Source organism: Ursus arctos, unplaced genomic scaffold (genome assembly GCF_023065955.2).
Source record: "Ursus arctos isolate Adak ecotype North America unplaced genomic scaffold, UrsArc2.0 scaffold_5, whole genome shotgun sequence".
NCBI lineage: Eukaryota > Metazoa > Chordata > Mammalia > Carnivora > Ursidae > Ursus > Ursus arctos.
This window is the reverse complement of record NW_026623067.1, coordinates 36368310-36382896: the sequence shown is the minus strand read 5'-3', so window position 1 is coordinate 36382896 and position 14587 is coordinate 36368310. Positions and strand designations below refer to the sequence as shown.

Sequence of the window (14587 nt, the reverse complement as noted above, 5' to 3'; positions counted from 1 at the left end):
TCTAAGGTGGCTTACTCAGAAGCCTGGCAAACTGGTCCTGACAGCTTCCCCCGAAGTGAATAATCCACGAGGAAGAGCCAGGCAGACACTATACTCTCTTTATGACTTTGCTTTGAAAGTAGATAATCTCTTCTACCATATTCTATTCTTTATAGAAGTGACAGTCTTTAAGTCAGGCTCCCATTTTTTAAGGGAGGGATGTCAAAGAATCTGCAAACATATTAATGTCACTACAGGGTTTTAAATGATGAGTAAACAGCTTCAGCAACATAACCAACAAGGCTTGGTTGATTAAAGAATATGCACTTAACCATTTTCATAACATGTACTTTGTTCTATTTATGAGAGGAGAGAGGTTTCATCACCACTTGTTAAGATTCTCAAAAAAAAAAAAAAAAAGTAAGCCAACAGAAAAAAAAGCAAGGCACTTCAGATTTTCATATCTGATGCAGTAATGATGATGGGAGGCAGTTATATTTTTGTTTCAGCTTTTTTTTTTTTCCCCAAAGAGAAAAAGCAAGGAGAGAAGGCAAATTATGGTGAATAGATCATGATCATAAATAATTGCAAAGCTGGACTAGGACAGACAAGTACTTATGATTCAGAGCCACATAAAAGATTTTCTCAGATACAAATAAAAACAAGAAAACAGAAATTTAGATATGCATTCAAAACTGGGGGGGTTGGGGGGGGAGGGAGGTGCATGTATTATACCATGATGGCCACAAATTTGCATCAGAGAAATTTCCGAAACAAGGAACATATATAGAGTGAAATTAAAAGTTACCTGCAACAATTAAATGTATTTTCAAAATAAATGTCTTGGTTACTAGACTCAAGGAACAATTGGTGAAATTCATCAGGTGCTATTATTTTGAGGCAAAAAAGCCTGGGAGGAAACTTTCTCAGGGGACAATGAAGTAAGAGCCATTCTGATTTCCTTAACAAGAAGCTCAAAACTGTCCTGAACTGGACAATTTAACTGCTTTAAAATAAATTTATTCAAAGCCCACTCTAATGGGCTGATTAACATCCTCCAAAACTCATACCCACCCAGATCCTATGAATGTGGCCTTATATGCAAATAGGGTCTTTGTAGACATAATCAAGTAAAGATGAGGTCATACTGGATTCAGGGAGAACCCTAATTCAAAGCTTGATATGCTTGTAAGAGGAAACTTGTACACAGAGACACATAGGGACAATGCCATGTGACGAGACAACGAAAGAAGAGACTGGCATAACAAGTCTACAAGCCAAGGAATGCCAAGGACTGCTGGCAAACACAAGAAGCTAGGAGAGAACATGCAACAGATTCTTCCACTGATCCCCCAAGAAAGAAATCAATCCTGCTGACACCTTGATTTCAGATATCTGGCCTCCAGAACTGTGAGAGAATAATAAATTCCTGTTGTTCTAAGCCACCAAGTTTATAGTAATTTACGTTATGACAGCCCAAGATAACAATTACATCCACCCATATTACAGTTAGTAATATGGAATTTAAATGTCATCATTTACAATATTAGAAACATTTATCTTCAGTCTGAAAATTAAGAAAAATGTTTACCATTCAAGGTTCTTAGTTCACAAATTCAGAACAACTGGAGATAGCATGTCCATTTAATGCACTGCCCCTTTTTTGGGTACTGTCATAGGGATGAATGTGACATAAGACTCCAATGAATTATGCACATTACTATCAGCCATGAGAGATCCAGGGAGGGTCTCCCAAAGGTCAGTAAAGCAACTGTACAGAGTAAGAGCTCAGTTCACCTTACCTGATATCTAATAGCTTCATAAAAAACTGTCTTTGTTTGTCTCCTGCTGAACCAGAAGTTTAACACAAAACAGCAAGTTTCAAGAATTTAATGTTCCACATATAAAGTCTTCTCATCATACCTACAGCGTCACAGTAACGAGTTTTTCTAACAGGCACTATTGCCAAGCTGTGGGTTACAATTCCACTTTTTATTAATTCTGAGTTTCCCAAAAACAGGATTCCTTTAAGTCCAGATTTGTTTTTATTTCAAACTCAAACCACTTCAAGTATGCATGGCTAATTTAACATACCAGCCTGACAGAATGAAGCAACTTCTAGGGTATTTTCAGAATGGCTGGACATTTTTCCATTTTATCACCTCTGTATCATGCAAAAGAGGTATTACATAGGATGAAAGGTAAACTTCTGCCCCATTTATTTCCTATTAAACTGTTGTTGGAACATTTCTAAGACTCAACTATTACTCAGGATACCCAAGAGAAGTGGATTCAGATTCCCCAAATACAATGTTTCTTTGTTAGTGTCTCTCCTGATTAAAAGTGAAGCCAGTACAACTTAATCCATCTCCAATAAATAAATACTTAAAGTTACTGAGCAGGGGCGCCTGGGTGGCACAGCGGTTAAGCGTCTGCCTTCGGTTCAGGGCGTGATCCCAGCGTTATGGGATCGAGCCCCACATCAGGCTCCTCAGCTATGAGCCTGCTTCTTCCTCTCCCACTCCCCCTGCTTGTGTTCCCTCTCTCGCTGGCTGTCTCTATCTCTGTCAAATAAATAAATAAAATCTTTAAAAATAAATAAATAAATAAAGTTACTGAGCAACTGGCAGGCATAAGAATGAGAATAGTGGCCACAAAAAGTCACCTTCAAGGATTAATTTTCTAGAAAAGCCTGTATCTCTCTATATAAAAAGCAATAGTGACCTACCTTGTTTTCGAACATCTTCTACAGCAGCCACAAGCTCTTCCTTGAGAAACTGACTCTCCTTTGCAATTTTATCTCCCTTCTCCAAAAAATTCTCAGTTGCTTGTTCAACAGATGCAGCCAAAACATGGGCCTTCTTAGAACGGCCTCTCTTCTTATTCGAGGGCCCCTTACTATTGGTGTTTACCAGAGTTGTGACCTAAAAGTTTCATTTTTACAAATTAAACTGCAGTCAATTAAAATGAAAACAACAAAAAGATGACCATCTTTAAAGACAGGAATAGTAAATTATTCATAAGAAAATGAAATATCACATTTATAAATTCCACTAAGCATTAACAAATAACATACACTCTCCATATTTAAGATATACAACAACAATACTCAATTTAAGTCCCAAAATAATTTTGCTATCTCAATGTACAGGACAAAAAATATTTTAATTTTTCCAAACTTAGCATGGTTTTAGTTTCATTTTATGAATCAAAACCTGATTAGAAACATGTTAGACATCTCTACATGTCATCAAGAAGTCCCAGACAGGGGCGCCTGGGTGGCACAGCGGTTAAGCGTCTGCCTTCGGCTCAGGGCATGATCCCGGCGTTAAGGGATCGAGCCCCACATCGGGCTCCTCCGCTATGAGCCTGCTTCTTCCTCTCCCACTCCCCCTGCTTGTGTTCCCTCTCTTGCTGGCTGTCTCTATCTCTGTCGAATAAATAAATAAAATCTTTTATTAAAAAAAAAAAAAAAAAAGAAGAAGTCCCAGACAGAGGTCAACAACGAACTTGTTAGCTTTACATGGAGGTCACATTTTCCACTGTTTTCAACCTATATAAAATATTTTAAGGTAACTTTCTTCTGATTTTGCTTCACAGTTTATTCAAACAAATGTCAGCAATTCATTAGTAAAGGTCCTTCACAAAGAAAGGAAGGACTGCCCCAAGTAGCCTACTGTGATGGTGCTTTAAGTCCCAGACCGTTAACCATCATTAATATATATAATACCAGATGATCTGTAGGTTGAAGATGACTACAGATTTGTTACTAGCATAGCTTGCCACACAAAAGACCTGCTTAGAGCTATACTGGAGGAGCTTCAAGAAGTAATTATTCATGAGTCTTACCACACACGTCTACGTTATATATATTAAAATATATAAATATATATGTATGCACGTATACATGTGTGTATGTATTTGTGATACTCACTGCTAACAATTAATGAAATGGCATCATACTGTGATATTTTTAACAGAACATACCAAACCTACACCCTCAAATTACCGGCTAACTGATCCTAGACAAGGAAAAGTCTGTCAAGCGTGGTAAAGAGACAACAGTCAAGGCTTTATAGCCTATCTTTCTTAAATATAACCTATAACTTCCAAGAAAAAAGTAATGCCAAGAAGCCATCTACAAAATACAAATATTTGGTAAGTTGTATTACATACCACTTATCCCCTCTTATTGCCAGTAAGACTCAAGAAAATGGCAGTAACTACGTTCCTAGAGGGTTAAATGAATGCATGTATAATATTTAAACAACTAGTGGCGCCACATCATCTAAATACGATCAACCTAAACTCAACTACTCAAATTAAAGCTTTGAGCTAAATTTGTTCTGTGTTTGTTTCCCAGGCCTACTGCTACGGAACCATATTAAAACTATGTATTTGTTTGCAGATTCTTACCTGTGTAACAAGAGGCTCCAACAGTCTTTCAACTGCCAGAGTCCTGATCTCTAAACTTTTGGGGTCCCATTTAAAGTTTATGTTGCCTGCGTGGACAGAAGTCATTTCTAAAAAAGAAACAGAAGGTAAAAGTGAGACAAACGTCAAATACAAACATGAAATATATGACAAGTCTTCTCCTACTTTTAAAAAGGACTTTTTACATCAACAAAGCTTAATTACAGATGGGAAAAAAATTCTTACTAGCCTGCACAAGAGGGCCTAGTAACTCTTAACCTCTTACACTTTCAAATGTTGAGCTTGTGAACAGTAGAGGTACTTACAAGAGGCACTCCCCAACACACAGAGCTCTTTCCCTTTGGGCTTCTCTGGCACCAAGACATTTCTACTTTGTTTTTCCACACCAACTTAGAAGCTGATGTGAATGAAGGCCTGATTCTGATTTTTCTTACTCCACAACATTTATAGTACAGTATTACCCAAAAGGCATAACTCCTTCATTTTTTGATGAATTCTCAGAGAATATCTTGTCTTACTCTATTAAAACAAAATGCTGGGGCGCCTGGGTGGCTCAGTCGTTAAGTGTCTGCCTTCGTCAGGGCGTGATCTCAGCATTCTGGGATCCAGCCCCACACATCAGGCTCCTCTGCTGGGAGCCTGCTTCTTCCTCTCCCACTCCCCCTGCTTGTGCTCCCTCTCTCGCTGGCTCTACCTCTCTCTGTCAAATAAATAAGTGAAATCTTTAAAAAACAAAACAAAAAAAAAAACCCATAATGCTTAAGTCTGCTGCCCCCTGCACCTACAGCTATTATCACTCATAGCCAGAAGAAATTTCAAGTCGCACTTAGTCAAGTATCAATGTATCAGTGTCAAGGTAAACTTCCATTAGAGGCTTTAAGACTAGGGGGGAAAGACTTCAACAAAAACACCAGTGTCTGCTTCTAAAATAGTGCCTAAAAGATAAAAGAAAAAAAAAAAAAAAGACAGGAGGTACATAACTGAAGTAAACACTGAATATAAACTTGCTAGACAACCAATTTGATATTTAAAACCTTAAAAGAATGTGTTCTTATGACCCAGAAATTCTACTTCTAGAATTTTATTCTAAAGGAAAAATCAAGGTGCATAAAAACTTGGATACAATGATGCTCACAACAGCACTGCATATAATCATTAAAAATTATAAACTACCTAAATTTCAGAGATCACTGAATAAATAAATCACATAACCAACCACACAATACTGAACCGCTCTTAAAAAACGTTTACAAAATTTAGGGGAAAAAAAAGTGTTCTCACTATCCAGGTCATTATTTCTATTAAATACCAATGGCCATTAAAGGGAACCAGGGTTCCTCCCAGACCGGCAGGGGGGTGGGGGGGTGGGGTGTGCTTTCAGGTCTGAGCTATCCTATTCTGCAGAAAGCAAAGAAGGGTACAAAGACTAACCTATCAAAACACAGAGGAACCAAAGGCTCCACCGGCCAATTTATGATATTAAATATCAAAAAACATGACAACTGCAACTGCCTGATTGATAGGCAGTTGGTAAGTACATAGAAAAATATCCTATGACCACAGAGATTCTCAAAAGAAAAGGGGAATTTCTTTACCATAAATGTAGAATAGAATTAGAAAACGACCATTTTGCAAACCCCAGTGTAGTAACTGACTGAGGCAAAGATTATCAATGGATGTTAACACCATTAAGTGAAAGGCTACTGGGGAAAAGGATACTCGTAATGTGCCAAAGTATCACTTGACAAGTTACTTACTAATTACAGGGGCCAAGACACACCTTTACAAATTTGAGATCTAATGGCCACCCTCTTAAACAGATAACTAAACTTAGCATCACTAATAATGACACACCTGATTTTATATGCCTCCCAATATGAAGAAATGTATTACCTATTAAGTACTCTTGATGAAAAAAAAGCTTTAAAAGTTTTTCAAGAGCCTCAGTGTTACTATAAAATGAGTAGTTGTGCAACAGCAAAAATAAATGTTTAACTAGAGTCTACTGAAGCCTCTATGTAGGGATTCAAAACCTTTTTTCAATGCCCTGGATCCTTCTGGCAGTCTAGTAAAGCCTAAAGACCAATGTCTGTCCAACAGAAATACAGTGTAAGCCACCTAAGTAATTTTTAATTTTTTAGTAGCAACATTAAAAAGAAATGAATGACTGTACACAATACATCCAAAAAATTATTTTAGCATATAAACATATTTTTAAATTATTAGAGATATTTTACATAAGTACTAAGTGTCAAAATCTGGGATTTGCTTTACACTCAGGGAACATTTAAAGTCAGAGAAGTCACATTTTCACCTGTTCTAAGAGCCATCTGTAGCTAGTGGCTTCCATACTGAATAGGGCAGCTATAAGACCCTTTCTTACAAGTTTTTCAAATGCATAAAACACAATCCAAAGGATTACAAAGGAAACACATATAGTGAAATTTAGTTATCGAGATACTTTACAAATGGATGATACAGTAATATATGTGCTTCTTTATTAAGTAAAACTTAGCAAGAAATCTGACAACTACTTCAAAGTAACAATAAACATGCACATTTTTCAAGGGAATGTTATAATTATTTCAGAAATGAAAAGCACTGAGATTCCTACTGGTGACAAAATTACAGATTCAATTGAAAACTGTAGTTTGTTATCGACACTAATAATAGAAATGCTAAATTCCTGTTAATAGTGAAAACAAGACAAAATTTTTCCAATCCAAAATCACTGCAGGTTAAAAAACCTGGCTTAGACTCAATGTCAAGCTTATAGGGGATACAGAAACATGGTAAGCAACACCATGGGAAAACACAAATCCAGAATGTAGGGTACCTTATAAGATAAAATGGCCTCAATTCTTCAGAAAGTCAGTATTTTGGGGGAGAGAGTGAGAAGACTATCCTAGACTGAAAGACTGAAGAGACATAAGAAATCTCATGCAATACATGTACCCTGTTTAGACAACAGTTTGAGACAAGCAGCTATTAAGACATTTGTAAGGAAACTGGTCTTAAATACTTACTAAATATTAAATGTTATTATGGAATTACTGCTCAATTTCGTAGGTGTGATAATGAAATTGTGGCTATGTAGAAAAATGACAATTTCTAGGAGATGCATGCTGAAATACTTAGGGGTGAAATGTAAAAATGTCTGCAACTTAACAGTTCAGAAAAAGAAAATATACATATACAGATCAAGGAATCATGAAAAAATACTCCTAACTATTAAATCTAGGTAGAGGACACATGAATGGGTGTTCTCAGATTTATTCTTTTAGCTTCTTTGTATACCTGAAATTTCTCATCTAATAAAATGGGGAGGATGTTATAGAAGTTTATGAGAAAATGTTCAAAATACACTACTGAAGACGATAAAGAGATTTCAAAACAATATAAAATATGACCGCAGGAAGGAATAAAGATATCTAGATGTATAAACCAAAAATTAACAAATGTTATTTCTAAAGTGGGGATTATGGATAGTTTTAACATTCTTTTTGCTTGCTGCATTTTTTGATATTATAAAAATCACACAGGCATTTAGAAAAAGTTACTTTTGTAATTAAAAGAGCAGAATCTTCATTTTATAATCTTTACAGGAGGACAATACAATCAAAAGGCATGTTTGATCATCATTTAACCACTTTGAACTTCCTTACTCATTTACAAAATAAGATAATCATTACCTTCGGAGGGCTTTCCCGAAGATTAAATTAAACAGATTACGATCTAGTCAATAAAATGAAAACCCAGGCTAATAAGAATAAAGGAGAAGTTCTTCCATACAATAGGAAACTAATAAATGTAGGGGAATAATGGGTTTAGAAAAATCTCCATTTAGAAACCATCATAATAATAACCGATTCAGTCAAGAATCATCCTGAATGCTAAACCAAGTGGTTGAAAGTTTACAAAGAGGGGCACCTGGGTGGCTCAGATGGTTAAGTGTCTGCCTTCCGCTCAGGTCATGATCCCAGGGTCCTGGGATCAAGCCCTGCATCCGGCTCCCTGCTCAGTGGGGAGACTGCTTCTCCTTCTCCCTCTACTGCTCCCCCTGCTTGTGCTCTCTCGCTCTGTCAAATAAATAAATAAAATCTTAAAAAATAATAATAAAGTTTTACCAAAAAAAAAAAAGTTTACAAAGAAACTGATTATTTACATATTCTCATGGTAGTTCTCAACAGATTATTTACTGATTACAAAGGAGGGGGGGTTATAGTAACTTTAAAGTGGAAAAACTTGGCAGACACCTTAACCAAGTGATCAAAATCAACATCTACAATAAGACAAACTGACATCATATACCTCCTGACACGATACACTGAGAAGGACATAACATCACTTTGGTATTTCCTACCAAAACTACATAGCCTCAATCTTGTCATGAGGAAACCTCAAACACAAAGTGAGGCATAGTCTACAAAATAATTGGCTATAGTCTTCAAAGATATCAAGGTTGGAAAACCAAAGATAGACTGAGAAGTTCTTCCACACTAAAGGAGGCTAAAGAGACATGACAACTAAATGCAGTAATCCTGGAATGAAACTGTATTTGGAGGGAAAAAAAATTGAGACAAATGACAAAATCTAAGCAGGTTCTAAATTGGGCATCATATTTGCATATTTTCATCATTATACTGTAGTTATGTCCTTGTTGCATGTAATGGACATGGTATCTGCAACTTATTCTCATATGGTTCAAAAACATAATGCATTAAGTATGTTGCATATACAGAGAGGAATGCAAAGTGGATGGGAGAGTGAGAAGAAGAAAGGGAGGGAAGGAGGAAGAAGAGACACAGGAAGAGAGGGAAATGAAGGGAGATTAGGTGGAAAGAGAGTGAGGGGTAGAAGGAGAATGGAGAAGTGAGCAGAAGTAGAGAGGGAAGCAAAGGGGAGGAGAAGAAGGTTAAGAGGAGAAAGAAGAGCAGCAGACAGGGAGAAAAGCAGGAAGGGAGAGGAAGGAGACAGAAGAGGTAGAAGGATGTCTTGAAATGTGGCTAGAGTGGCCGAGGGATTAATTTCATTTTATTTCATTTTTAATTAATGTTGAACAGTCACTAGTGACTATCTTATCAGACAGCACAGTTCTAGACTCTACAGACAGCAACATCAACACCTGAATTCTATACATTAAAATGACAACTAGGACAAGGTAGAACTGCACATGTCTATGATTAGCCCCCTCTTGACAACTTCAACATAAAAATGTCTGTGTCTTCTCCCATAAACGCATGCGTGAGGCACAAATATGTAGGCCCTTTAGATATTTTTGAAAACGTTAGTGCAGGCATCATCTAACATTTCACAGGTTTATCTAAGCATCAAAACATTCCAGAATCACTGGAGATGGGATGCCAAAAGAAATCTGGATTTGCTTAATCCGGTAACACAGAATGCCAGTTTCCAGGAAATTTGTTTCACTGCAAGTAGGCAAAATTGCTCTCTACACTTAAATTATGTCAGGCCTACATTTTGGTTTTTAAAGGTTATTTGTCCACGAAACTGATCAACCCAAGTCAGTAAGCCTTAGGAGATGGAGCACTCTAGATTGCTAAAGGGCTGACAACAGCTAAAGCAAATGTCATCAAATGTCACAGATAAGACATTTCAGAAAGAAGGATCTGCCCCACGGACCCTGCATTCCTGTACCCTAGCATTCCATAGCTATTGCATCAACACAAATAAAACAGAAAACCTTTCAAGGGTAGTAGAGGAAGGTGCCAAGAGATAAGTGAAGCTGGGTCCAAGTAGACATGTGGTCACATCTGTGTTTTAGTTATTAAACAAGTACAACAACGTAACAATTCACCTTCCCAAAGAAATAAACTCTTCCATTTTTTTTCTCGAAATAAGAAGTTTTCTTGAAAAGGAGCCCAGAGAAGGAACGTTAGCCCAACCCCTGCCTGGGGAAAGGGACTAGGCAACTTTTGAAAACCAGCAAATCAAGGTCCATACCGCACAACTGCATTCCTAATGCTTTTATTTATTATTTATTTTTAAGATTTTATTTATTTGAGAGTGAAAGAGAGCGAGCACAAGCAGGGAGAGGGAGGACAAGCAGACTCTGGGCTGAGCACAGAATCCAATGCAGGGCTCGATCTCATGACCCTAAGATCATGACCTGAGCCAAAATCCAAAGTCAGACTCTTAACCAACTGAGCCACCTAGGCGCCCCTTTTCCTAATGCTTTAGAATCCACAACTCGGGCCCACTTTTCCTTCATGAGCAAAAGTGGGGCCCAAGATGAGACTCCTGAGCAGAGAAACAGAGTCTCAGGCCATAGGGAAGCCACCGAAGAGCAGAAGGCTGTTTTAGAGATACCACGGGGGGGGGGGGGGGGGGGGGCTACGCAAGGTAAGTCTGTGAAGATTGGGCAGACCAAGTCACAAAAAGAAAAAAAATGGTTTCTCTGAAACTTGGAAGAAAAACTAGCTTTGGGGCTTAAAGAACAAGAGCATCCTGAAGATTTGTACACTTGCTGAAAATAAAAACATTCTTCAAAAAAAAGCCTACTTGGTCTTTTGTTTTTATTTTGATACTTTGGGGTACAAAATAATTCCACTTTCTTCTTAACTTGGAAAAAAGGCAAAGTGTAAGAACAATAATGAGTTGCAAATGACACCTGACCTCTCAGGGAGACCATTAGGAGAGGCCAGGACAGGTAAATGGGGAAAGCACACACCCAGCTGCCCATTAGCTCCAGGGAGGCACTCTCTATCATGCAGATAGAGTATGGTTGGCGGATTATACAATTTTTTCAAGACACCCAGAGACACAGATTTTTAAGTGAAGCCTCACAACTTTAGTGTGAGCAACTCACTCCAAAACATTTTACCGCTGCGTAGGACAAACAAAAAACGTCTGAGTACTGTTTGCCCTGTTGGTCAAAACTGCAACCAATGAACAAGTTCTCCCCTAAAGTCCCTTCCAGTTCTGTATTCCAGAACTCTACATACTGTTAAGTCATATCTCTGAGGAGGTCTCCAATCTCCACATACAAATTCACCAGATTTCAGCTGCTGCTAAAAGTGTTAAGGCAAAGGACTCACTCACTCACTCACATTGAAAAACTTGAAATATACTGACACTTGAAAATTGAGAACCCATTCAGTGTGTTTTCAAGTCTTTCAATAACCATGATGGAAGCAGACTGCCTTGTGCAGCACCTTTAATCAAAGGCCCTGCCAAGAGTGATGCTGAACATTATTAAACTATACTACAGAGCCAATTAATTTATGCTTTTGGTGATCCCAACCCAAAAAGGATTTCAGAAAGTAGAAGTAGAGCATTTAAAATCTAATGAGAGTATGTTCTCTGGACAGAACATGCCTTTCTGGTACCAGCTTTGTCACTAACTTACTTTCTGACCTTGGGCAAGTCACGTCACATTTCTGGATCCTCAGTTTTCTCATCTATAAAATGAAAGGGGATGAATTCTAGGCTCCAAGTCCTTCCGGGACTGAAATTCTATATTCCTTTCATTTATGTTATCTCTCAATAGCTTTTAAATTAATGTATTAAGTGCAATTTCTCCCAGGTTTAGGCTGTTGTCTTCCTAGCTATATTTTAAGTTCAAGGACAGTAACTATGCTTATGCTTCTTTATATCCCTTACGTTACTGGCAAGCTGTTTTATGCAGAGCAGACACAGTATTAGTTGAACTGAATTCATGCAAACTGATTTTAAAATATTTACATGCCTACCAAGACAAAGCTCCTGCCTTAATCTTAGTCATATCTTCTGCTTCTCTACAATTAATGGTATTGTTTAGAGTGGCTAAACAAATAACTTTTAAACTCTTGGCAGTTTCTAGTTTTCCAATTAACTTACAGAGCACTCCTTCACAAGATCTATTACAATACCTACTAGAGCCAGCCAACCTTAATGAATTACAGCAAGCTTAGGTTTCTCCAGGAGGGATCATGCTTAGTGGAACTAAATAAAAACTTAAACTGCAGTTATTCAGTCTTCATTACCTTATTTATAAATAGCAATCCTGGCTATTACGCAAAAGTTTGCTATAAATTCAGAAAGGGGCAGAGATGTAGGCGTTTGACTAGCTATCTTTATGATAGAAAGAGAAATGGAGAAGCAACGAGCAGAAAATAAAAGCATAGTTCCATCAGAACCGAGGAGGCTGATTGTTGGCAAACTGCCTCATTCGTGCAAAGAGCTTACATACCTTCTCTAAAGACATTAAATGTTCATTTACAACAGAATAGCCACATCATTCTTAAAACCTGTCTGCTCCAAAGCTTTAGAATATCCTTACCTTGCTACTGGATGCCATTTTTTTTTTAACAGCAAGGTTAAGCTAATACAATGTTAAGATGGTTCATTTATATGCAAATCAGGAAATTTTAAAATTAAAAGTACCCACAGTAACGGTTAACTGTCACACTGCACAAGATACAGGATTGTGGATTACTCCGTGCAGTAACAAGGATGCCAGGCTTCATCTGCATTAAACAGAGTTAACACAGCTGTTGGAATCTCAACTCTCAAATCTCCCACTAGCTGTCAAAAACAAAAAAACAAAAAAACAACACACCAAGGTAACCCTTATAATTAAGACTCACTCTGACACATGCCTATTTTACTAAATTCCCTCCCACCAAGGCTGCCATTTTCTTCAAAAATGTAAACAGGTTGGGGACAGAGGCAGAGGAGGAAGGAGGGGCAAGAAAATAAGAGGTATAAAAACACAGATGGTTCATGTAAACAAAAAGAATACTTGTTTTTTCCCCCAAAATGCAGTTTCTTTCTAAACACAAGTACAATATCATCATCAAAAAAAAAGGCGGGGGGCAAAGCTTAACCTTGGTCAAAACGGAAGGCCAAAATCAGAGTCAAAAGTTTCCTGACTACTGCAAAGTAACTGGGTTCCATAAACCACGATTTCTATGGGATCAATTCATCATACCCAAATACGTTTTATATCAGGCACTTATATGGCACACAATAGCTGTCACTCTTTTAGGTATACAAATATATAAGAAAAAGGACACTTTATTATTTTTTAAAGATCATGGTGATCATTATTTTATAAAAATTACAATTTTTTTTAAAAATTTATTTGACATACAGCGAGCACAAGTCGGGGGAAGAGCAGGCAGAGGGAAAGGGAGAAGCAGGCTCCCCGCCAAGCAGGAAGCCCGATGCAGGGCTAGATCCCAGGACACTGGGATCATGACCTGAGCTGAAGGCAGATGCTTAACCGACTGAGCCACCCAGGCCCCCCCCACAATTTCTTTTAATTATAATAAAAGAGTTAATCACTTTTACTTTGTTCCTTTCTTGTTTTAAGAGCACCAAAGACAATGAGAAAACACAGAACAGCTGAATGAAAACTGTCATGCCACAAGCAACGGGAGACACAATGATTACCAAAAGCACTAAGCAAAGGACAGAAAAAACAATATTCAGTCAACCATTTAGCCACTCCCTCAGTAATTATTTGAGTGCCTTTTCCATACAAGCATTATTCCAGACAGCATGGAACAAAACTAGAAAAATCTGCCTTCATGAAACAACACTATAGTAATGGCATAATTAGAAAATGAGACTAAGGCACCTGGATGGCTCAGTCAGTTAAGCATCAGCCTTCAGCTCAGGTCATGATCTCCAGGTTCTAAGATTGAGCCGCACATGGCACTCTCTGCTCAGTAGAGAGCCTGCTTCTCCTTCTGCCCCTTCCCCTGCTCCTGTGCTCTCTCCCTCTCTACTAAGTAAAATCTTTAATTAATTAAAATAAAGTAAGAAAATGGGACTATACTAGGACTAGGAAGAAAATTAAGCAGGACAAAGGTAATGGCATTAAGTAGGGTTTTTCAAGGGCCTATCTTGGTAACATTTGAACTACAATCTCAAAGTTAAGGAAGAGTGACTGAGTATCTGAAAGAACAATACTGCAGGCTAACTTAACATAGACAAGGCACCATCTCCCAGGACTTAAAGAGAAGGCCAATGTGGCTGGAGCACAGAGCAAGAAGAGGTAAGAGATCAAGGGAAGGGGAAAAAAAAAAAAAAAGTTCCAGAGCTGCTGAGTGACTGTTTACAGTATGAACCGGATATCTATATTCTTTTACTTAGCTTCCACCCCATATGGCTGAGGCATTAACAATGGAAGTGTGTTCCAGGGAAAGCTGCACGAAGCCATCATAAC

The 14587-nt window shown here is 37.8% G+C and overlaps 1 protein-coding gene across 3 annotated transcripts in view; it reads right to left on the bottom strand.

The window, feature by feature from the left end:
* CTNNA1 (catenin alpha 1) overlaps window positions 1–14587 on the bottom strand; it is a 300857-nt gene that overhangs the window by 142156 nt on the left and 144114 nt on the right. For all 3 annotated transcript variants that reach the window (XM_044387443.3, XM_026508084.4, XM_057307159.1), the window contains exons 2-3: window positions 4396–4502; window positions 2708–2903 (exon numbers count right to left, since the gene is read on the bottom strand). In XM_044387443.3, coding sequence (XP_044243378.2) covers window positions 2708–2903; window positions 4396–4502 — 303 coding nt within the window. The remainder of the gene's footprint in view (window positions 1–2707; window positions 2904–4395; window positions 4503–14587) is intronic.